Source organism: Polypterus senegalus, chromosome 2 (genome assembly GCF_016835505.1).
Source record: "Polypterus senegalus isolate Bchr_013 chromosome 2, ASM1683550v1, whole genome shotgun sequence".
In the NCBI taxonomy this organism is placed as follows: domain Eukaryota; kingdom Metazoa; phylum Chordata; class Cladistia; order Polypteriformes; family Polypteridae; genus Polypterus; species Polypterus senegalus.
Genome location: NC_053155.1, coordinates 142,139,123 through 142,165,188, shown reverse-complemented (window position 1 = coordinate 142,165,188; position 26,066 = coordinate 142,139,123). Strand labels below are relative to the sequence as shown.

The 26,066-nt window shown below is 39.1% G+C and overlaps 1 protein-coding gene across 1 annotated transcript in view; it reads right to left on the bottom strand.

The window, feature by feature from the left end:
* The window catches only part of LOC120523435 (PI-PLC X domain-containing protein 1-like), a 37,279-nt gene extending 12,609 nt beyond the window's left edge, over positions 1-24,670 (bottom strand). The window contains exons 1-2 of the mRNA XM_039744746.1: positions 24,148-24,670; positions 3,389-3,512 (exon numbers count right to left, since the gene is read on the bottom strand). Of these exons, the coding sequence (XP_039600680.1) occupies positions 3,389-3,500 (112 nt within the window). The 5' untranslated portion in view covers positions 3,501-3,512; positions 24,148-24,670. The remainder of the gene's footprint in view (positions 1-3,388; positions 3,513-24,147) is intronic.
* Positions 24,671-26,066: the final 1,396 nt, after the last annotated feature.

Here is a 26,066-nt window from a genome sequence, read left to right as displayed (position 1 = left end):
TATACCTCACTTTTAAAACAGCTGTTCAAGCAAAAGAGGAAGACATAGCAATGCCTCAGGCTATCTATTACTTTATAACCTGAGAAAGGATGGACATCTGGGACAAGTTGCTAAATGGGTTTACAGCCTGGGAAAGGAAGACAAGCCAGTAGGTACTAAGCAACATCAAAAAAAGTTTAATTGTTTGGGAAAACAGACAGTGAATTCATTCATCATATTGACAGCCAGTTAATCAGAATATCTAACAATCACATCTTGCAAAACCCCACAGCAGAATTTTATAATAAATATGCCTCGTCTGAAAAGCGACATAGGAGGGAGGAAGAAGAGACAAAAGATGTCAGGAGAAGGGAAGAGAGTGATGTCAACGTGTGGCCGTTTCCATCTGATTTTCAGAAAAATTAACAATTACAAGTGCTAGATCACAAGTGGCCTGCGACATTCATCCTTGGCATCTTTACCTTTTCGTAAGCTTTTTCTAAAGACTATATATGTCCAGACTTTATTATCAGTCCTATTTTCTATTATTCTTTATTCTACTGGTATTATTAATTCTGTAATAAATACCATGCTGCTTTTAACTTTCTATACTTTGTCTTAATGTCTGAGGTGATTGAAGTAATAAGCTAGATTTCTTTGAGCACCTAGTGCAGCCAGAGGTTTGCCATTACCTGAGCGCTGCAAGGTTTATATTAAGGCTGTGGGCATAGTAGGGAGCAGTACGTAAAGTAAGGCATTCTTGGCTGATAAATGGCCTATAGTCAAGGAAAGGTTATGTTATTTCTAAGGTACTTGTGTGGTTTAAAGTGCTAGAGGTTAACCAGCTGTGTGTGTGTAATTCAAAGGGCACTGTTGCGATTAGGGTCTGTGTGTATGTGTATATCTGTGTGTGCGTGTGTGTGATAATCTTAAGGTGCAACAGTAGACCAACACGGTAACGAATCTGATGAGTACATTTACCCCTAGGTAAAGGGTAAGTAGAGGGAAATACCGCAATAATACACTATAGGACAAAGTGGGCATTGCACATTCTGCTAGGCTTTTTAGACGAGTTAAGACCGTAGATTTAAAAGGGATTAAGAAATCCTGTTTCACCAGACCCCCCACTAACATTCCAAAGTAAGTGGCTGAAATGCAGTCTGCACCAATCTCAGCCTATACTTCTGATAACAAAGGTGTAAATAAGATATCTTTGCAGAAGGCCCTTCAGACCAGAAGGTGTCAAACAAACAGCTATAATTCAATAAATAACAGCCTTGGTGTATAAAATAACGCGCCTATGAGCTGGGACTGATTTTGTAAGTGGAATTGACTTTAACACAAATCACGAAAGGTTACACTTTTCTTCAAAAACTAGCTGCACTCCTCCATCTTGAGAAAAAAAAATTGCTCTCTCTTGCAAGATGTCCTCCTGCTTCTGCTCTGAAACCTAAAAGCTGATGAGCCACTCTCTCATTTAGGAGATGAAAGCTGACATACCAATGTCTTTGTGGACACGAAAACTGAAATCCACTCTGCCAAGTCAAGCCCTGCAGCAGTAACTGAGCCCAGACTGAGAAGCAGTCATTACTTAAAAAAGGGACGTTCAGCATCTAAACTCTTGTGCCAGAAAGAGTAATGCTTTTTCCTATGAAACTGTAGAGGACACAGCAAATAACCTAGCTGAGAAAAAGCACAGTACACTATGAATAAATGACCACATAGCAAAGAGAAAGAGTACACCCCAACAGAAGGAGAATCCTACACTTGAACCCGGAGAAACAAAGCAACAAATCCATGCAACATCAAGACACCATTCTTCAAGACATAGTATTATAAAATCGTTTATTTGTGCCAAGAAGAATAACTCTAAACAGCCAGTAAACCGCCAGCCTCTTCTGTGTTCTATGTCTGACTTGCATCCTATGTCAATATATGCTCCGTATCATATTTCTGTAATCCTTATGTTTATCAATAAATTGTGCTATTCGGTTTCTCAAAATGGGTGTGCTTCAGTTACCTTGATGTAAATCTAATGCCTGGGGTCTACCTCCTAGAACAGATAATGGTAAGGAAAATAAAATCAGATCCTTACTCATTTTTTTAAATTACAGTTATTGCCAAAGGCAAAGTTAAAATTCTCTTCATTTTTCTTACAATACATTATCAGAATGTGTAAACTTCACGTAGGCCCAAGATTCACACCCAGGCCTTTATAGCTATGGTGTAGCAGATCACATAATTTTGACACAATGCTCAAACCCAAGTGTTACTGATATGATGTTTTTCACAATTCATAGTTTTTCCATCTGTCCATTTTCAATCCCACTCAATTTTAATTCAGTATCACAAAGGATGGAACCTTTGTGGTAGCATTAGGTGAAAAACAATACTCAAAAACATAAAAAGGTGCCATTCCAACACAGGGCATATACACACAAACACAAACACACACACACACATTCACTCACATAGTTCAATTCAGGGTGGTGGAGAAATTTTCATCAGAATATGAAGAAAATGTCACGGTGAGGAGTCATCATCACAACCACTTAAACCACCACTTTTCAGGTTTACTCTGGCTGGCTGGTCACCCTAAACTTTTTTTTCCCCATAGCATTACTTGGCAAAGAGAAAATGAAATAAATGCCTCTGCCAAAACAGCATGCTACCTGCCACCTGATGCTCCATAGTGAGGATCACATTCACACCTAACCCTAACCCTAATTCTACACAGGCTGGAAACTCCTGACGACAAACAAGTAACTTTTTTAATTTTGCAGAAATATTAGAAATATTTGAGAGCAACACAATGGCAAAGTGGTTAGAGCCGAGACATCCCAGCTCCAGAATCCCAGGTTTAAATCCCACATCCTGTTCCGGGTTTGCCCAATGTTTGCATGTTGTCATCCTATTTGCATGTTTTTTCTCCAGTTACTGCGGTTTTCCTCCCACATCCCAAAGATGTGTAGGTAACATTAACCTGCCACAGTACGAATGACTGTTTATGGGCGTCAGTAAGCCCAGCAATGGTCTCCTTTGACATCTGGGTTATACTGTGTGCTGCTGTGATTGGCTCCAGCTCTCCATGATCCTAAAATTGGGTTGCTTGTGGTCAGTAAATTCATTAATAGAAATATTAGGAGGGGTGGGTTATATGGTTCAGTTCAGCAGCACTCATCCCCCCTTGAGAAAAAAAAATCTTGCTTGCACTCTCTTTGAAAGATATCCTCTAGCTTGCTCTCTGAAACCTAAAAGCTGATGAGCTGCTCCCTGTTTTGGGAGACGAAAGCTGACAATCTCATGTCTTTGTGGACCGGATAACTGAAATCCGTTCTGCCAAGTCAAGGCATTCATTTAACATGCAATTAGTGTTACATGAAAAATTAAGTTTGCAGTGCATATTCACCAGGGATTGCAAGATTATAGAGAGGAACATCCCAAAGATCTTGAGGAAGCAGCGACATCCATTCTTCCCAGCACTCATCATGTACCAGAGGGATATTTTCGAAAGCAGCCATGTTTCCAGATCTCTAAAAGAAATCAACACATAAAGTCTACTGTCAAATACACAGAATCATTTGCCTGTTTACTTATTGGGATACAATTAAGGGACCAAATTCCACATAAAAAGGTGAATTAACAGAAAAACAACAAACATGGGTTAAGAACTTAGCACTATGGTAAATATACAAATATTTCTAAATTTCTTACGAATGTAAATCTAAGAATATTGCTCTTTTCTAAATAAAGAATAAGAGAAAAAAGACCAGCTAGTTAAACCGTGAGATAAATTTAAGGTAAAATGACTGACAGATTGTTTTCCTCAGGACTTGGATTGGAAACCACTACCTTAGCCTGTCAGATAGTATGACATGCTCTTTGTTTCAGGAAAGCACTTGGTTGTGCTTATCTTCATAGCCTGAGTGCTTCTATGTCTTGTTAGTATCTGTGGACTTACAAACATATTAGCATAACATCTCTTTCTGAGAGCTGTACTGCAGAGTTGACCATGGTGAGGATAAGTGGATAGTGGTAGACAATTAGCTATCCTTCAGTGCTTTCTGGGGGAAACTTTGTCAAAATAAGATTAACACAGACACGACCTTTATCCCTTGAAAGAGAACACTTGCTAACATGCTATGGCTTTCTCTCAACTGCTGATCCTTCAGTGATCTGGTCTCCTCCTATTTAATGCATCAACCTCATGATCATGTCTGTGTTTTAATTTATTTTGATTTCTGATGCAAAAGATCAGATTAGCAACTCTTGGTCCTACAAGAGAATACTTAATTTTGTTGTTAAGCCTTAATAGAGCAGATATACCATACATTTGTTGGCTTGTGATCTTGTATGCTATATTTAAAAAATCTGTTATTAAAAAAAAAGGTGCAATTCGAGTGTAATTTTTCATTATCCTCAGCACCATGAAACATGCTAGCACAAACCCAAACTCACTTAACTTTTTGCAGCTCCTACTAATCTTGATAAAAGAAAGGCTGTACTTCCTCATACAAGGGTAATTCAATATTGAACTGATTCATTTTTCATTAACCCTGAATGGATGTTGAAGAAGAAAAGTATCGCATGTTATTTGTAGAAAATCTTGATATGTTAAAACTGTGCATAGGCGGTTTTGGTGGAAATTATGGTGAGGTAAATGAAAAAAAACGTATCAAACACAAAAGCTCAGGGGAAAAATCACAATATAGCAGTTATTCTGGCTTATAGCACAGCATGAAGTCTCCAAATTTCCACCATACTCAAAATCCAAACTATGCGACTGAACAACTGGATAGGAAACAATGACAGTGAAATAAGATGGGGGTTATACACTGTAGATTACTTAAGAATTAAATGTAGCCCTGACATTAGAAATCAAAAGATAAAACTGTTAAAGGTGTTCGTAATGCATCATAGGATTTGGGCTAACTATTCTAGTCTACGATATAAACAATAATAACTGCCAAAAGTATATTTTAAATCAGTAATCTACACAGGATATTTTTCTGCATTTTATGTTTAAAATGAAAATTCAACACTCTGTGCTTAAAAATGGAAGTGCACTGTATAAGAAAAAAATAAAATGAATCCATATACCAAGAGCAAATATAGTAATTTTCACCAGTTCTCAAGAAAATTGAAGCAGGAATATAGTAATACAATACTTGTACAATGCAAGAGGTTATAGGTTACATCCAAGTTCATAAAAATGTACAGCTGTTATAATTACTCTTGAACCAACATACTGTACTTCTGTTTGCTGTGAAAAACTAAATAGTTAACATATTAGTAGCACTGAGGTGACATATATGAATATGCTATTTAGAAATTAAATGATAAGGATAGTCTTATATTTACATTTTATTTTGCCTAACCAAATTAAAAAGGTCAAACAGTACATTTTAAGTCACTACAGATGTATTGTTTAACATATAGTGGTGTGAAAAACTATTTGCCCTCTTCCTGATTTCTTATTCTTTTACATGTTTGTCACACAAAATGTTTCTGATCATCAAACACATTTAACCATTAGTCAAATATAACACAAGTAAACACAAAATGCAGTTTTTAAATGATGGTTTTTATTATTTAGGGAGAAAAATCCAAACCTACATGGCCCTGTGTGAAAAGTAATTGCCCCCTGAACCTAATAACTGGTTGGGCCACCCTTAGCAGCAATAACTGCAACCAAGTGTTTGCGATAACTTGCAATGAGTCTTTTACAGCGCTCTGGAGGAATTTTGGCCCACTCATCTTTGCAGAATTGTTGTAATTCAGCTTTATTTAAGGGTTTTCTAGCATGAACCACCTTTTTAAGGTCATGCCATAGCATCTCAATTGGATTCAGGTCAGGACTTTGACTAGGCCACTCCAAAGTCTTCATTTTGTTTTTCTTCAGCCATTCAGAGGTGGATTTGCTGGTGTGTTTTGGGTCATTGTCCTTTGCAGCACCCAAGATCGCTTCAGCTTGAGTTGACGAACAGATGGCTGGACATTCTCCTTCAGGATTTTTTGGTAGACAGTAGAATTCATGGTTCCATCTATCACAGCAAGCCTTCCAGGTCCTGAAGCAGCAAAACAACCCCAGACCATCACACTACCACCACCATATTTTACTGTTGGTATGATGCTCTTTTTCTGAAATGATGTGTTCCTTTTACGCCAGATGTAACGGGACATTTGCCTTCCAAAAAGTTCAACTTTTGTCTCATCAGTCCACAAGGTATTTTCCCAAAAGTCTTGGCAATCATTGAGATGTTTCTTAGCAAAATTGAGACGAGCCCTAATGTTCTTTTTGCTTAACAGTGGTTTGCGTCTTGAAAATCTGCCATGCAGGCCGTTTTTGCCCAGTCTCTTTCTTATGGTGGAGTCGTGAACACTGACCTTAATTGAGGCAAGTGAGGCCTGCAGTTCTTTAGACGTTGTCCTGGGGTCTTTTGTGACCTCTCGGATGAGTCGTCTCTGCGCTCTTGGGGTAATTTTGGTTGGCCGGCAACTCCTGGGAAAGTTCACCACTGTTCCATGTTTTTGCCATTTGTGGATAATGGCTCTCACTGTGGTTCGCTGGAGTCCCAAAGCTTTAGAAATGGCTTTATAACCTTTACCAGACTGATAGATCTCAATTACTTCTGTTCTCATTTGTTCCTGAATTTCTTTGGATCTTGGCATGATATCTAGCTTTTGAGGTGCTTTTGGTCTACTTCTCTGTGTCAGGCAGCTCCTATTTAAGTGATTTCTTGATTGAAACAGGTGTGGCAGTAATCAGGCCTGGGGTGGCTACGGAAATTGAACTCAGGTGTGATACACCACAGTTAGGTTATTTTTTAACAAGGGGGCAATTACTTTTTCACACAGGGCCATGTGGTTTTGGATTTTTGTTCTCCCTAAATAATAAAAACCATCATTTAAAAACTGCATTTTGTGTTTACTTGTGTTATATTTGACTAATGGTTAAATGTGTTTGATGATCAGAAACATTGTGTGACAAACTTGCAAAAGAATAAGAAATCAGGAAGGGGGCAAATAGTATTTCACTGTATTTGGAAAAAAAATTAAAATAGTGTAGAAATACATGTGAAACAGTCCGGGTATAAGGCAGGGTCTGATGTTTCTGTTTATTACAAAGAGGAGCAACAGAAGTTTCATATAGATTCAATAAGAGCACCCCTCTTTTCATTCAAAAAGCTGAGTAGAATCCTCAATAATGAATTATTAAGAAAGAGATTTTATCATCCTGTCTTCTGAACCCACCTGATCCAGGTCACTTGGAACAGAGTATACACTATATGGCCGGAAATACAAGGAGACCTAAACTACTGTATTGAGTTCAGGTATTTCAGCACCCATTCTTAACAGGTGCATAAAATCAAGCACAGAATGCAGTCTCCATTGACAAACATTGGGAGTAGAATGGACTACCATGAAGGGAACTTTAAACTTTACGATGTCGTAGGATGAGACTTTTGCCACAAGTCAGTGTGTGAAATGTCTATGCTGCTTGATCTGAGCCGGTCATCTGTAAGTGCTATTATTGTGAAGTGGAAGTGTCTATGTGTAACAACAACACAAAATGGTAGACCATATATACTGTACAGAGTGTGGCCGCTGAGTGCACATAATGCACAAAAATTGCCTCTCTTCTGTAACATCACTTACACCAATCTGCATCTGGAAGCAACATCAGCACAAGAACTGTGCATCAGAAGCTTCATGAAATGGGTTTCCATGACCAGCAGCTGCACACAAGTCTAAGATCATTATGCACAATGTCAAGCTTCAGCTAAAGTGGAGTAGAGCACACTGCTATTGAACTCTGGAAAATAGGAAATGAGTTCTCTGGAGTGATGAGTCATGCTTCATTACCTGTCTGAATTTGGAAGTTGCCTGGAGAATGTTTTCTTTTGAACTGCACACATAATGCCTACTGCAACGTTTGGTGGAGAAGCGATAATGATCTGAGGTGGTCTTTCAGGGTTTGTTTGGCCCCTTGCTTCTAGTGAAGGGCCCTGTTAATGCTACAGCATACAAAGACATTTTAAACAATTGTGTGCTTCCACATTTGCGGCAACATTTTGGGGAAGGCCCTTTTCTGTTCCAACAAGAATGGGCCCCTGTGCACAAAGTCAGATCCATAAAGGTAAAGGACATGATTTGATGAGTTTAGTGTGGAGGAAATTGAATGGCCTGGAAACTCGCTTCCTGTTTTTTTTTTTTTGAGACAGTTTTTTTCATAATATTGAAAATGCCACACATGTCTGCAAAGTGATCACAAAAAAGTGTATGTAACTTTGAAGAGGTGTCTGCACACACATGGGCTGTATTCCCAAAACAGAAATAAATAACCACTATCAAAGAGAAATTCTACATATGGGGCATTTGAATTTAAACAACTGTGGTATTTCTGAGCAATAACTGATAACAGACTAGCTGGTGAAACAAGCTGCCCACCTTCATCCTCTCTGCGGAGTCCCTCACCCTTTAACGAAACACCACCAAAGACTCTTCAGTAGATAGCAATACCCAACATGCATATTAATAAAGTTCCAATTTGGGGTTTTGTAATGGAATAAAGTAACAATATGACTTCTGCATTGTAGGTAATTTGGCTGGTGAGTTTTTTGAACAGACCGGGTAAAAGGCAAGGTCTGATGTTTGCATTTATTACAAAGAGGAACAACAGAAGTTTCATACAGATTCAAAATGGAGCACCACTCTTTTCAATCAAAAAGCTGAATAGAATCCTCAATATTGAAAAAGAGTGTATCCTTCTATCATCTGAAACCACCTGATCCAGTTCACGGGTTACAATGATACACCATACAGCCAGAAATATAAGGAGACCCCTCTAAACTATTCAGTTCAGGTATTTCAGCCACAGCCATTTTTAAACGGGTGCATAAATTCAAGCACAGATGCAATCTCATTTGGCTGATGGCTTTTTATGAATGGAGTGCATGTCTGAATATCAAATACTACAATACTAGTACAAATAGAAGTGTGCCCTATTATTCATTCTTAAGATAATGAGATGCCATGCAAATAAGTACTATACAAATGTTAAGGCCAAATATCCAGGATCTCGCCAGAGGTCCTGTGAGTCCTCTGTTGCAGATTTGTACATGACAGCAATTAAACTTTCCTTTCTTTTAGATGCAATCACTGAACATTACAGTTTTCAGTTCAGGCAAGAGAATATTCCCCATCTTTCAAAGTAACAACTAGACCAACTTGATGTAGGCCTATGCTGAACACTTGTCACCTTGGGTCTTAAGACTTTTTGATATTATTAACAGAGCAGTAAAAACAGAAAACAATGCTTTCTTGATGGCATATAATGTTTCATTTAAACTAATATCGTCAGGGGTATATTTTGCACAATACAACAATTTACCACAAAACGTTTACATGAATTTCACCGATTATCTCTTTTACACATTTATTCTACCAATGATATTCCTCCACGCCATCTTCCTTTCTTTAGCCACTGCTTCGACTGTGTCGCTCCTCTTTTATTGGATGTGCTCGTAATTTTTAAGCACTGCCACCAGTACCTCTTGCTCTGCTAGTATGAAGGTTGCCCGCTCCGTTTCTGAGATATGTAGTTCTTGGTTGATCAATTGTTCAGTGCTCAACTCACAAGCGTTTATACATTTTGCCATGAACACGTGCTCAACTAGACACATTTCTGAAAGGGTTCTGGAACCAGCTAATCCACTGGTGAGAAATTGAGCTGGGATTCATTCCAAGATGTTGGATTATTATAATCTCTTTCAGGAACAGACATCTTATTTGATCTGCACCTACTGGAGGTGTCCATCAGGTGAAAATCTAAGAAATACCCATTAATATGATGGCTACAGAAAAAAGAAAATTAATACTGTGACGATATGGGTTCTCTTCCATGTTCTCTTCGTCTATTTGGGAACCCTGAACCCAACACCGTCGATAATGTCACCGAGATGAGCTGACAAATGGGGGAAAAAAAAATCTCTCCAAGCCAGGGGATATATTCCAAAAGTGAAACGGTGCTTTATTTAAAAACAATCAAAAACAAAAAAGTGCAGTGCTTCAAGTTCCATAAATAAATACGTAAAAACAGGTGCCCAGTGGGGTTAAAACCATCAACAATAAATAAATCCTTTAAAATCTGAGGGTAAAAATGTAAAAGTTAAAAATGCAGTCTCTCACTCCCTTGTTGCTCTCTGGCCCACCTCACCATTACTCGCAGCCGCGGAGACCCAACCAAAAGGGTCTGGCTGCAGACCGTGCACTCTCAGCCACATGCACGCACAGCCACAACAGGAAGTGCAACCGGGGAGTCGTTTCCTGATTGCTAAGTTTGTACGTTTGCTAGTTATAGACTTACAATTTATGAACAATATGGAATATTCTTAATATACAGGCTGGTAGACAGATCAGGTAAATGCTTGCCCGTTATTGTAATTACTAGCATCATGGCCGTGGTAGCGTAGCGAGAGCGCTGATGTTTACAGCGTGCTAGTTTAGTGTTCCCGCTCTTATCCCAAGGAAAAAACAATTATGCAACCATCATAACTTGCTAACATTATTTAAATTTAATGTATACAGTATTTACGTGTGAATAAAGAGTAAAATGAAAATAAAACAAATAGAACAATTCTGTGTCGTTAATAATCTTATATAAGGCTCAAAAGAATTAAAGGAACACTTTTTAATCAGAGTATAGCATAAAGTCAATGCAACTTATGGGATATTAATCTGGTCAGTTAAGTAGCAGAGGGGGTTGTTAATCAGTTTCAGCTGCTGTGGTGTTAATGAAATTAACAACAGATGCACTAGAGGGGCAACAATGAGATGACCCCCAAAATAGGAATGGTTTAACAGGTGGAGGCCACTGACATTTTTCCCTCCTCATCTTTTCTGACTGTTTCTTCACTAGTTTTGCATTTGGCTACAGTCAGTGTCACTACTGGTAGCATGAGGCGATACCTGGACCCTACAGAGGTTGCACAGGTAGTCCAACTTCTCCAGGATGGCACATCAATGCGTGTCATTGCCAGAAGGTTTGCTGTGTCTCCCTGCACAGTCTCAAGGGCATGGAGGAGATTCTAGGAGACAAGCAGTTACTCTAGGAGAGCTGGAGAGGGCCATAGAAGGTCCATAACCCATCAGCAGGACCAGTATCTGCTCCTTTGGGCAAGGAGGAACAGAATGAGCACTGCCAGAGCCCTACAAAATGACCTCCACCAGGCCACTGGTGTGAATGTCTCTGACCAAACAACCAGAAAGACTTCATGAGGGTGACCCAAGGGCCCCGGCAAGACGCTCTTTGTGTCCTCTGATGGGCCCTGAGCTCACTGCCCAGCAGCATGCAGCTCGATTGGCATTCGCCATAGAATACCAGAATTGGGAGATGCACCACTGGTGCCCTGTGCTTTTTACAGATGAGAGCAGGTTCACCCTGAGCACGTGACAGAAGTGAAAGGGTCTGGAGAAGCCATGGAGAACATTATGCTGCCTGTAACATCATTCAGCATGAGCAGTTTGGTGGTGGGTTAATGATTGTCTGGGGAGGCATATCCATGGAGGGTCACACAGACCGCTACAGGCTTGACAAAGGCACCTTGGCTGCCATTAGGTATCAGGATGAAATCCTTGGACCCATTGTCAGACCCTATGCTGGTACAGTGGCTCCTGGTGCACGACAATTCCTGGCCTCATGTGGTGAGAGTATGCAGGCAGTTCCTGGAGGATGAAGGAATTGATACCATTGACTGGCCACCACACTTTCCTGACCTAAATCCAATAGAACACCTCTGGGACATTATGTTTTGGTCCATCCAATGCCACCAGGTTGCACCTCAGACTGTCCAGGAGCTCAGTGATGCCATGGTCCAGATCTGGGAGGAGATCCCCCACAACACCATCTGTCATCTCATTAGAAGCATGCACCGATGTTGTCAGGCATGTATACAAGAACACAGGGGCCATACAAAGTGCTGCGTACAGTTTTGAGTTGCTGCAATTAAATTTTGGCAAAATGGACTAGCCTGCCACATAATTTTTTCACTCTGATTTTTGGGGCGTCTTTGAATTCAGGGCTGTGTAGGTTGATCATTTTCATTTCCATCAAACGATGTGGCATCCTTTCGTTCCTAACACATTACCCAGTCTATATCAGTATAGATATCCAGGAGGATTTCTTTTTCCCATTGAGATCTGATGTGTTTTCAAAGTGTTCCTTTAATTTTTTTGAGCAGTTTATATCAGAACTGTAATATGTACTATACTTTACTGTGAGGATGCGTCAATACCGCCAGAAGTACAAGTACATTTTTTTTATCAGTTTTTTATATATCAATAATAATTGCATAAAACACATTTACATACAGTAAATATACCCAAATCTTTTATTCCTGTCTAAGGTATCTGTCATTGCACACGCAAAAACAGCCAGTCAGTGGTGCAGTGACAGCCAACACCAATTCATTGGTCTGGTCCAGTTGCCCCAGATGCTGACTATGAAAGAGGAAGATGCTGGGAAGCCTCTGCAGGAGTACGAAGCAATGAATGCAGAGGAAGATTCACTAATTAATAGAGATGGGGGGTATTTTCCGCACGTCACTTAAATCATCCGAGATCAGATGCCTCATCTTGGATGAGTTAATGCCGGTGAAGTCCATCCGGGATAACTCAGTTTTTCAAACGTAGCCGTGTAGTAGATTAGTCTAGCTGAATCTAATCATCCGAGATGAATGCGCACGCCCACGCCGATTGAAAAGTCCATATATATTGATTCTTTGATAGGTTGCAACAAAATGACGAAAGAACGGGTGGCTTTTTTTTTTTTTTTTTACACAAGCAGAGCAGGACCTTTTATTCGAAGGATATGAAGAATTTCAAGATTTAATATGCACAAGGGGTAACACTGCAAAAGCAGCCCAAACCAGAAAAGACAGCTGGCAAAAAGTGGCTGACAAATTAAACGCTAAGTAGTGTGCATTGTACTTACTGAATGCAGCGTTTCATTTCCTATGTGTCAGATTAATTATAAGAAACATTAATTTTAAAGCTAATAAGAAGGCAGACAAGCAAAAAACAGATGGAGGTCCACGCTGTCCAGACCTAACCCCTGCAGAAGAATTGGCTCTCCTGCAAAATGCCCATCGCCCTGTTTCTGAGGGCATTTTTTTTTGTTGGTGTAGTTGCAGGGAATGTCATATCCCTAGAACCTGTGTCTGACCAACGAGATATCGACGAAGGTCAAATATTTGATGAAGACACTGTGTCTGATTATTTATCAGGAGGAGAGGTACATTTTCCAAATAATGTTTGATCAAACTCCACTCTGATCAGTCCCATGTGCCCCAATTACATTTGGAAATCCTGGGTAATGAGAATGTTAGGCTGATTGTGAGATTCTTTATGGAGCTGTGGGTGTTTTTGCCTGTGTATTACCTACCTGCAATGGCATGAAACGCATATTTTATTGTCTGCACACGCAGGTGTCCAGGAAACACTAAGAAACCCTGAAGGAAATATTTCGGAGCCAAACAGACTTTACGAATTGCCTGGCAAACTGCACTTTTAGATAGATTTTCCGCATTGCCTACGGTATATAAAAAAAAAGTGCCACTTGCAAAAAAACTCAAAGCAATGCATACTCTCTGTGTGGTTATGAGAGCCCGAGTTCGCCTAGTTTGACTTCGAATATAAGGTTCTAATAAATCTCTGAGTTACAATATTCCCCCTCGGCTAAAGCGATATCTGTATCTTTCGAAAAGAATTTCCTCTGGGAGCAATAAAGGATCTTGCCGATCGCGCAAAACCCTCTCTATATGAAATTCTCTTCTTATAATTTTGCGCAACGATTATCAATTAGTAGCTCATTCATGAACGGCGAAGCCATGACTGAATGAATTCCATGCACAGAAATTGATTAAGTGTGTGAGCTAATCCTTATATACATAAATAGCAGGTTTGAGGATTTGGATCTGCTGCTATGACAGCACATCCAGCAAGAGTTTCGAAAAACCGACGGATCCAGGATCAGGCCAAATCGTCAACAATTACATCCGGTTAAACGAGTAATCCACGTACGAAAAATACCCCCATGATGTTCTGGCTCCATTTTGTTTTGGGTTTAGCCATGTGCAAGATATGCACAGATTTTTTGAAGAAATGGTGGATTGCAGGAAGTTAGCTATGTACGGCTGCCTCCTTAACTAAATTAATGTTTTTGTTATGTGTTTTGTTGTTGTTGGGTTTTTTTTTTGGGTGTTCCCTTATGTTTATATTAATATATAAACATTTGGTTACTGATGTGTCCAATGCCCTTTTCCCTCCACCATTTATTAATCACAGTTTGGTACCTCATGACATGTAAAGTATAGTACGTATTACAGTTCTGATATTAAGATTAACGACACAGAATTTTTATTTTCATTTTACTCTTTATTCACACGTAAATACTGTATACATTAAATTTAAATAATGTTAGCAAGTTATGATGGTTGCATAATTGTTTTTTCCTTGGGATAACAGCGGGAACACTAAACTAGCACGCTCTAAATATCAGCGCTCTCGCTATGCTACCACGACCATAATGCTTGTAATTACAATAACAGGCAAGCATTTACCTTGGTTAACTTGATCTGTTAAAATGGTAAACATGTTAATAAAGCAACACAGGCCAGCCTGTATATTAAGAATATTCCATATTGTTCATAAATTGTAAGACTATAACTAGCAAACGTACAAACTTAGCAATCGGGAAACGACTCCCCGGTTGCACTTCCTGTTGTGGCAGAGAGTGCACGGTCTGCAGCCAGACCCTTCTCAACCCAGCAGCCGCGAGCTCCTTCTGCCAACCTCCGTCTTGGCCTCCAAACGGACGTCACTGCCAGACCGACGAGGTTGGGTGTCCTCCGGTGATCTTTCGCGCACCCGTAGTCGCTCCTCGGATCCGACGGAATGACACCTCTTCCGCTAGTTGTCAGTGGGGCGAACTAGCCCCAGAGCGCCAAACGCCTCTTAGCGGGGCTCCAGCTCGGGGCGTCTCCACTTTCCAGATGGCCAGATCCTCTCACCTACACACCGCAGGAAGCCAATGAGGCAAATAAGAACGACCGCACCCACAAGTGCAGGTAGTGATGGGCGGAGTGAAGCCTCATGAAGCATCAAAACGTTTGAAGCAATTGTGTCGGAAATCGTATCGAAGCTTCGAAGCATTTGACACTCACCTCTTTAGTGACCCCTCCTGGCCATTTTCATTAACATTACACAAACTCATGATCCACTTCAATGACGTCTGTTATAACTCTTATTGCTTTTATTTTTTCGCTGCTACAGACTGACAACGAAGAGAAGGGTTCGTCAGCAACTTCTAGTGTCTGATGTCTAAAAAATATAAATATATATATATATAACTAACGCCGACAAGCAGAATGCACTATACGATAGCAAGAGTTAAAATAAGACGCCTCACGCATGGATTCCCGGCTCTTTCAATTAGTATTTACCTTTGCACTGTATCATTATAATCGCTCCTGTTATTAGTATTAGAATTAACCCTCATCTTTTCTTGAGATCACATTTAATAGCCTTAAATGTTTTCCTTGGTTTGACTTAATTAAAATGGAGTAGACGGAAAATAATGGTTTATCCCTGTACTTTGCCATGATATAGGTAAGCACATTTGAGAAAGAAAAGGTGAAATCCTTAAATCAGTTGTTATTATTCGATCAAGTATTGAAATATTTCATTTATTAGTACTTTACAATATTTTGTGGAGCACGAAAGTAACGAATTAGCTACAACGAAATGACGCCGTCAATGGCACAATTAACTAAGGTGGTTGCTTTTCAAATTCTGAACGTAGTGCTAGCCCGAGTTCGATCCCACTTAAAGACTCATCAAAATTAACAATAATAAAAAATGATCAGAATTGAAATCTTTATAACCAATTTGAACTAAATAATTTTGAGAGATACTGTGGAAGGATCGCATAAGAGATCTGTTCGGGAATCACCAAAATCACCATCAAAATGCGATGTCTAATTGCGGATGGCAGCTCACGTATTTACATTAATCCATTTGTATTCATTGCCATTTGACATCCATGAACCCTCCATTGAATAAGGCAGTGGTTCTCAACCTGTGGGCGCGAAGTAACAAAAGGGGCGCGAAGATGTGAAAAAGAAAACATCTGTTGGAACCAAAACAAATTAACTTAAACTACATTCTGATAATAGAACAATAAATACTGTATAGAGTTAGATAAATGTCGATAAAAGTTAAGTAGGTATAATCAAATATGCATCTACATTTCAAAAATGTTGGGGGCGCGATTAAAACTGTTATGAAAACTCTGGTCGCAAATACTTAAAGGTTGAGAAACGCTGGAATAAGGTGATAACAAAGCCACTGTGGTAGATCAGGTTGAATTTGCTCTGCTGCACCAAACATTCAAAGGTGTCAATCCAGAGCACATCAGAGAGGCTGAGAGACACGCGCAGATCAGTCACCGGCACAGACACACACGGGCACTCCAAGGTGAGCAGTGCACATATCAAGGTCGGCATTAAAGATTGAGTGCTGAGGCAACAAAAGCAGCGGATAAACACATCTGGACCTGCTGTTGAAAAAGCATTTGCTTTTAACAGCAGCATCCCTCCCTCGTGAACACATCTTCAAGGTCCGGACAGGTGATCAGTAAAAGTTTTTAGTCACAGCACAGTGCAATAATAAAACATTTCCTAAAACACATAGTTGTCCAGTCTGTATCATTCCTAAGCAATCTTCCAGTAATAGAGGCGCAATCCCAGTTACTAACACATTAACACTCAAAGCAAGAACACATTCCACCTTATCAATTTAATATTTAAAAATTTAAACCGCTAAACCCGCCATCAACAACTACAAAACAGTTGAAATCGTTACTCAAATATTTTTTGTTATAGACATAAAACAAGATGCACGTTTCCATTTGATATATCTTTACTAGTGTTCTCGCCTTGTTCGCTCCGGTCCACGCTGGAATTTGCTGTTTAATAAAAAAAAAAAGAAAATCAGACTCTTTTGGGTCATAATTTACAGAGGGTGGACGTGGGACCCGAACCCACGTATGCTTTAGTATGAAGCGGTAACGCTACCGCTGCACCACTACTATTTTCAGGAGGATGGTATATAATGTATGTTTTTTAATGTATACATGTATGTATGTAGTGAAGACGAAAACAATTATATATAGATGTATACTATATGACATACCTTCAGTGTTGCATGAAAACGTTGAGGCGAAGAATGGATATTTAGGAGAGTATTATAGTGAGAGATGTGTCACACCCGTATTGCTAAAGCTCTTCTTTGCAGCATTATGCATTCAACAAGTCGGCGTTTGTATGATGTATAATTTATAATTTTATTTTTGCCACAACGTATATCGGGCACGATCATTTAACATGTATTGATCATCTACAAACTTTCATTTCAATGGGAATTCTGTTGAGTTTTTTAACTCTGTTGATGCCATATGTAGCCTACTTCAAACGGGAGCTCGTTGAACAAATAATGAGTGGAAGCTTTGCGCAGAGTACTGAGATTGCGTCATGACGGCTTTGAACGGGTCTCGAAGCCTCAGACATGCGTACTAGTTAGATGATGACGGAGCTACGAAGCCTCAGACATGCGTACTACTGAGATGATGACGAGGCAACTGAAGCCTCAGACATGCGTACAAATGAGATTGCGTCATGACAGGCTTTGAACGGGCACGAAGCCTCAGACATGCGTACTACTGAGATGATGACGCGGCTACTGAAGCCTCAGACATGCGTACAAATGAGATTGCGTCATGACAGGCTTTGAACGGGGCCACGAAGCCTCAGACATGCGTACTACTGAGATGATGACGCGCTACTGAAGCCTCAGACATGCGTAGTACCGAGATTGGATCATGATAGGGCTTCGAGCAGACATGGTCACTGGTTACTGAATCTTTGTAAAGCCTCAGCACACTGAAAGGCATTGACCTCTTAATTTTGAGAGTCTATCTGACACTTAACTCTCTAGTTATATTTTGTAATTCGTATTGACATTACACATTTCAGTTGATATGGTTAAGCTACAATTCAGGTAGTTGCTGAGAATTAATTATTGTTCTTGTGGATTGCTGTGATTTCCTTTGTCTGATACATAGTGTCAAAGATATATTGTCATATATTAACTTTATATATATATGAAAAGATTAGGTAAATCGTTCAACCTTTTATGGAACACTTAATTTTGTTCAAAACCGTACGTCATATAGTATACATCTATACATATAATTTTTTCGTCTTCATTAGGAGAATACAACAATGATACTCTCGTATCAATTAAACCATTTTAACGTGCATATGTCAAACAACATATTTCATCCGCCGCAGTAAGAACAGTAGTAGTAGTTCAGTTGTGCAGAGCTCGTTAATTATCCGGATTAGGTGGCTCAGTGGTGTTGTCGCTCAGGTTCGTGTCGCTGATCCTCCTCTTGTGAAAGTTTTTTTTCTATTCCTCCATTTAACAAGCTTGGACGGATAGTGAGCGAATCGAGCTATCGAGGGAAGGTTGGGCCACCGTAGTCGGGCAGGTGGCACACGCCCTAATTATATTGTGTATGTAAAGAGTTTCACTGTAAAATGTAATAAGCTTCATATTTGTGTGTTTGGAGACCCAGGTGTCGTACTGAATTTGTATTGTAGAAAAATAACTACTGTCCATTATGCCTAAATGTGTCTTTTCGTGTCTGATCGCTATATGGCACTTCCAACTTGGGACAATTCGCTATAAACAGTTTCAGCCAACCAGCGCCTTCTAAACATGCAGAACGACAGTGTGAACCTTAATTGTTGCGCGCAGCATCTTCGTTTCAGTCAGTCATTGTCCTGTTAGACTATTTACTGTTAAGTGCTGCTTGAGCTACCGTTTATAGTACAACAGGTGGCCTACGTAGTTCTTAAATCGATATTGAAATGCACACACAAGTCTCCTAAATTATTTATTGAAATGCCTACATTTACAGTGTCCGTTTTAGGAAGTCGTAGTTTTACTTGTTCCCGTTATTAGGAATTATAATTTCTCAGTGTCACATATTATTCGTTACTACCGCGAGTCCCGTATCATTGAGATTCTGTTTTATATTCTGTATAAGGAAACTTTTTAAAAGTAGCGTTGATTAAACTGACTATAGCAGACTTGTCATCTTCTTAAAATGATTTTATCGATTTGATATTGACAATTAATCATTAGGTCAAACATCAAGGAGGATTTGAGTTAGCATGGACTGCACTGTTTCTTTTTTTTCGTGACATCGTGTCAGTAGAGAGTGCGTCACGTTAACAATGCATTCTGTCCTAAATGACAGCGCACATGCTTTTTTATATTTCCTAAAGGCCAATGTGTCTCAATTTTCTCATTAATATATTTTGACAGTGTCTTTTAGTGAGAATGATTATAAACATATTACCTGTGTTCATTTCCCATGTAGATCTGTAACGTTTGGTGAGTATAAATAAAAAGTAACAACACATATAATAGTTATGTTGCATTGTTTATGATTAACAAAATTCATCGTTTATCTGAAATGTTCTACGTATACAGTCGATTTATTCCACTTCTGAAGGTGTACATTGTCGGTATTACTTTATTACATGTTATTACTTTAACATGGCCTTTTATAACTTCACTTTAACTTAATACTGATACTCTGTATGTTCAATTCTTCATAATAACTATTCACAGTGGCTCCAAAATCCATACTGACCCCAACTCTCTCTTCTGTTTTTTTCCGGTGGCCTGCGCCACCACCACCTACTCGAAGCATCCTGATGCACCAACATTGATGGACTGAAAGCCAGAAGTCTACGTGACCATCATCATCAGGTCCTTCCATGAAAACCCTAAATACAAAGAGGACTGTTTGACTTATGTTAGGTAGATTGCCCAGAGGGGACTGGGCAGTCTCGTGGTCTGGAACCCCTACAGATTTTATTTTTTTTCTCCAGCCTTTGGAGTTTTTTTTTTTTCTGTCCACCCTGGCCATCGGACCTTACTTATTCTATGTTAATTAATGTTGACTTATGTTTATTTTTATTGTGTCTTCTATTTTTCTATTCATTTTGTAAAGCACTTTGAGCTACATTTTTTGTATGAATATGTGCTATATAAATAAATGTTGATTGATTGATTGATATATTCTCCATTGCATTTGCTCCGAGTGTAACGTGTGCCAGTGTAACCGAGGGATGGCAGACGAGCTCACGTAATGGGTGACAAGGCACATTCTCATCCTGATGTCCAGGCTCTTGTCATAAATATTCCCATCTTGTGCTTTTCTCGTTCCTGCAAGTTTACTATTATTATTGGACATGTAGAGGAAATGTGTTTTATTTTATGTCTATGAAAGGAAGGACGGTAAAGCCTTGAATGAAACTGAGTGTTGATGCTTTGGGTAACAAGACAGGTTAAGGAGCAGAGAACATTGAATGTGATATTGACTGCGGGGGATTGTGTAACTGGAAGATGGTTTAAGAATACAGAAACGGCAAAAACTTAGTCTTTCAGTAATTCTATTTACATCAATTATTTACTCTGTTGTGCTGCACTTCGGAAGATTACTTATTTACCCCCCCAGCGCAGCCTTTGATAAGATGAATTCACAACTAAAGGAATGTTCATGACAAAGTCAGGTGCTTTTTTGAAAGTTTGGCTCCAGATGTGCTTATCCAGCTGCTCCTTCTTCTCAGTACTTGAGTGATCTTTACGTTCACCTTTGGATGAATTTGCAAAGTTTCTTTACAACTTTTTTGTCTCATTAACGCAGAAATCCCAAGGCTTTCCTAAAATTGCAGAAGACACTGTTGATGGCGCTGATTCTGTTTTAAAGACAGTTGTGATTAGTTATGCAGAACACGCTTTTACTCACATTGCTTTTTGGAAATCAATAATACAAATCGGCAACAGATCTGGGAATCACTGAATAGTAAAAACGTTTAATGAGGAATGTCTTGCGCATATACTGGTGTAATGACCACGTCGGCTTTAGTGAAGCATTTCTTAGCCTCTGTGATATGATCGACATGGGGTAGAATAGATTCTGGATTGTTACAATACGTGCTACCTTACGCAAAATATGCTCATCGATTTGTTACAGATTCTTGGTGGACACAATTCCACACCGAGGAAAAAGGTGCCCCATGTAAATCGTTCATAATGTCTCCAAAATATATTTGTTAACTTTCAAACAAGTACTACTTAACTGTTTTATACAAAATCCTTATTTCAACATATGCGAGCCCCAACTAGGATTTGAACTCGGGTTAGCGTATTTTATCAATATAACACAGACAACCGCTATTTACGCTTTGAGCCAAAGCACTTCAGCAGACTAGTTACTGACCAAATCGACTGCTGACTGCGCGGATATCAATGACGTCATTACGCTAGCGTGCTCAAAATCACGTGACGGGCGCATTTGAAGCAAGCCTCGAAGCGGTGCTTCGATCTCCAGTGCTTCGATAGCTCGACACAGTGTCGAAACCTGAGTATCGAGCGGCCCATCACTAAGTGCAGGTGCAACTCGCTCCAATCACCTCATTAACTCCCCGCGGTCGTGCAATCGCTCCCACGGAGAACGACACGGCTATACGGATTTAAAAATCGACCTTTTTTTCGAAAGCCGCGGACCCGCTATACCACAAACACTTTTAAAAATGTCTGGAATATGCGGCAGAATATGAGCATCAATAAGCCATGAAATAAAAAAAAATAAAAAAACGGGTTTCACGAATTCACAAGATTAGAGTTTGAGGTCACAATCTGATCTGTTGGCTCACTTTGCATCTCATTGTTGTTTAACTCCTGGGTAAGAAAATAGAAACATCTAAGAAGTTGGTGTCTTAACAAGCAAGTCAATTAAAATTAACCAAAAGACTTCTGCTCAGTTGAGACAGATCTGGCTGTTGTCTAGTGGGTTCAGTTAGCAGCAGTAAGTGGCTGGAACAAAACCCTGCACCTGCTGTGGCCCTCCAGGATTTGAATTTGTCACCCCTGTTCAAGAAAACCAGTTAACTACGAGAAGTGCCTAGGTCATTAAGAAATCTGCTAGGTTCAAGGACATGATAACATAATAAAAATGTTGCATGTTTAAGAATGTTTATGAAATGTTTTCAGTTCACCGATATTGTTTAAAATGTGAATGTGTTATGTTAAAAGGTTGCTTGAAATGTGAATTTATTAATGTTGATGTAGAACTGAATGTGTAAAAATTTGAAGGATTTAGAGTAGCTATGTAATCACACAAGATGAAACCTTGCACTAGGAACAGGGTGAACAGGAACTTCAGAGTATTTTTATACTAAAGATTGATCTTAAAAATAAATCAGGACTGATAATGAACCAACGTCAAAGTACTTTGTAATGGTAATTTATTACAATTTAAAGTGTTTTTAAATTCATTTTCAGGCGTGCTGCTGTTCAGCAGGGTTTACTAGGGGGGGGCTTGGACCCCGTATTTTGCATCTTGACCACAACTCATATTTGGATGGGGCATCTAAGTGACCAAACACATCATACAGGCACTGAGAAGTAACTCTTGGTACTTGAAATTCTTATGCACATAAATTTCACATTGCGGGAAGATGATGACCTCATTGAACTCCATGGAGGGGGTCAGCAACATCGTACTGCAATAAAAATGTTACAAGTACTGTTATATTCTGCATAGAACAGTTATTAAGGCAATCTATACTGTTTATAATAGGTAAGGCTGTCTGAAGTGGTGCATAAAAATGGATTAGGCCGTAAAGCAGAGCATTGCGCATCACAATCTATGTTTACACGACAATGAATCAATTCATTATTGACTAATAGAACAGTAGCTTCCAGTTGGCTGGATTGTGAAACGGGATTGATGAATACCGGTACATCTTACAGATGACTAGATGCTAAATCTAATTCATACACATACATGCGAACACACACACTCCTTGCCCAGTGTTGACAGGTCTATGGTTTTCTCACCCAATTAGATTACTGTAATTGTGGCCATCATCCATGGGAAAAATGGGCTTTTGTTGGTTGTGGTTTCCCAGGCTACTTTTTAAATAAACAATGCAGTATTTTAGGTAAACTCCCTTCCCTAACAAATTTTTACCATGTTTTTCATTCATCTGTCACCCCTTCCACTTATATTATGTACTTTACCATTCTAAAATCCCCCCGCCCCCATCTGTGTAGTAGTTTATATCCATTCTATCACTCTGAAATATCTCAACAGAGGACCACAAAGGCTTATGTGTGAATCTAAACCTCTCGCTCAGATCTCACCCTCCAGTGCCCAATTTCCTCTACCTCAGTCACTGAGCTATTTTTTGGGCACATTCACTACTTTTAAGCAGTAATTGGGCTATGATTTTTTTAAGGAACCGGACAACCCTACCCCAGCCAGTTCACATTTGAGTTTTGAAGAGGCAACATCAGTGCAGTTCTTCCCAGTAGTCCAAGTCAGACTGGACAAGCTACAGGATTTATCCTATAAAGACTCTTTGTTGTCCAGCAATTTAAAATCAATGCTGAAGGCATTCTTGTGACAGTAATCCTTAAGCTGTTTACATTTATTTTGGATATGGCCCAATGTAAAAAGAACATGAACGGAGTTACAAACCTATATTAAAGAGGCTAATGTTAATATTTGCTTTGAAGAAACAGTTATGTAAAGCAAAACCTCACTGAAAACAATTAAAAATGTTATTTATAAATAACTTTTACTGGCACTTTTTTTTTTACATAAACAAAATGAAATGATATGAAACATTCTTTTTCAATATTTTAAAATGGATGTGGAGTATCTACAGACTATAAAAGAATGTAAAAATATGAAAGTAATGCTGACTTCATCCTTATTTAAATCGTTTCAATTTTGTATTTTCATAAATTATGTTTGTTGTACAAGTACCTCTGACGTTATTTTGATTTGAATCTGGCTTGTGAAATGTCCTCTTATTAATAATAATTAAATAAAAATTCAATAATTAAGTATAGTCTGCGAAAGCATTAAAATGATATTCGAGGTTTCTTTATGATACATTAAAATACTGTAACATTCACAGGCGATAAAATGCATAAACGTATAACAGAAAGCTCTGTTACCTGCAACTACTGCCGTTCGTCCTTCCTCATTCTTCCCGGGCTGCGACCAAATGAGACGGACCAAATAGCAACAGTGACGTAAGGTGACGTCCCGTCACGTGACTTGGCGGCGAGAGTTATTGGAACAGTAGCTGTCAGGCCCCTCCTGCAGCCAGGTACTCGTCGTGGGATGACAGCTGGAGTGATTAAAAACTGGTGTTTGATGTTCGTAAGAAGAGTTTTAAAGTTAGTAGTAGTCACAGTCTTTACTACTTTATCTTTAGTAATTTATCCCTGAACATCATCTACATGAAACCAGGAATTCGGTTTATGCATAATTTCCACGCCTGCTGGAGAAATTCGCTGATTGAAATGCAGTCCGCTTAGTGTTTTCTCGAGATATTTGCGGGTTCATCTGTATTTAAACTCATCCATGCGTCTTCTTTAAGCCGCTTATGCCCAGAACACGATCGCCCGGAAGCTGAAGCCTCTCCGAGCAATCATCAGAAACAATTCCGGACAGGGCGCAACTCCATCACAGAAAGAACAAGTCACAAGACACACACGGGTCAGTTTAGCAATGCCTTTTTACTGGCTCACATCGGCAGGAAGGATAATAGAGCTGCATACTGACGTAAACTGCCATAACAGCCGGAGAACAGTTTTTGTGATGTCCTTATCAATATAAATGTAAAAATGAGTAGATGTCATTTTTTTATTCGAAATCTTTTATTATCTTTTTATTTCACGCCATCTTTTACATAATTCATCAACACTGTTCTGTCGTAATGAACCTGAGGTTCATTGTTTTTATACAGTGGCTTATTAAAGCAAAAATCAACTACAAATAAACTACTCACTGGAACATTTTGAACATCCTATAAGTGAGAGCTGAAAATACGCTTTACAAAAGCCATCGTGAGTTTAACTCGAAGTAAAAAAGAAAAAAGTTTTGTTAACCAGTGACATCTAACATTTCGCGAAAACAAAGTAGTCATTTGGTTACTTAGGTATTTTTTATTCTCCCATACAATCAGAAATGAATGAAAAAAATCAGAGACAGGCTCAGAAAAACCACCAGCAGGCTTTATAAAAGTCAAAACCAATGAAGCGACCTTTGGGTGAATATGTTACCTTTATTCTTTGCAAAAAAAGTTAGGGCTGAATTGTAAATAAAACATTTTGTACTACACGTTTTGTAAAGAACAACATTAAATTATTTTGGAAAGTGGAATAAAATGTTTTGCAATTAATTTGCTTGTGCTTATAAAGCAGATGTTAACTGTTACATTTAAAATTCATTTTCCCTCGTACCTGGTTATGACCTTTCTTTAATAATAAAACATATTCAAATTATAAAGTGCTACAATGCCATGGATGACCTGATTTTGTTTTTTTTTTTTTTTTTAACAGGTTTTTATATTAAATCGTTCTCGGTATCTGCAACAACACGGTTTTGTAACGGTGCAGCTAATGCCTCTCTTGGCACAAACAAGCACAAAGCAGCAATCCTCTTGAATATTCAATCTGCAAGGTGCAAGATGAAGACACAAGATGTCCAAAAGCTGAGCCTTTGTAACATGGGAAGATGCTGGTACAGTTACAAAACTGACATACACACAGAAAAAACATGAAAACTCCACATAAAAGAAAGGATTCTGTGCCTAAATGGGAACAGGGTAACCAAAACAAGCACATAAAAAACCTTAACTACTGTATTACAACTTTAAATAAAACAACCTCTCGCCCTCCTCCAACTGTCACAGTCAACTTACTTAGTCTGTAATAAGCCATGTTATTTTTAACATATAGGAAACAGCTTGCATGTTCTTCCCGTGTCTGAGTGGGTTTCCTCCAGGTACTCCGGTTTCCTCCCACAGTACAAAGACATGCAGGTTAGGTGCATTGGCGATTCTAAATTGGCCCTAGTGTGTGCTTGG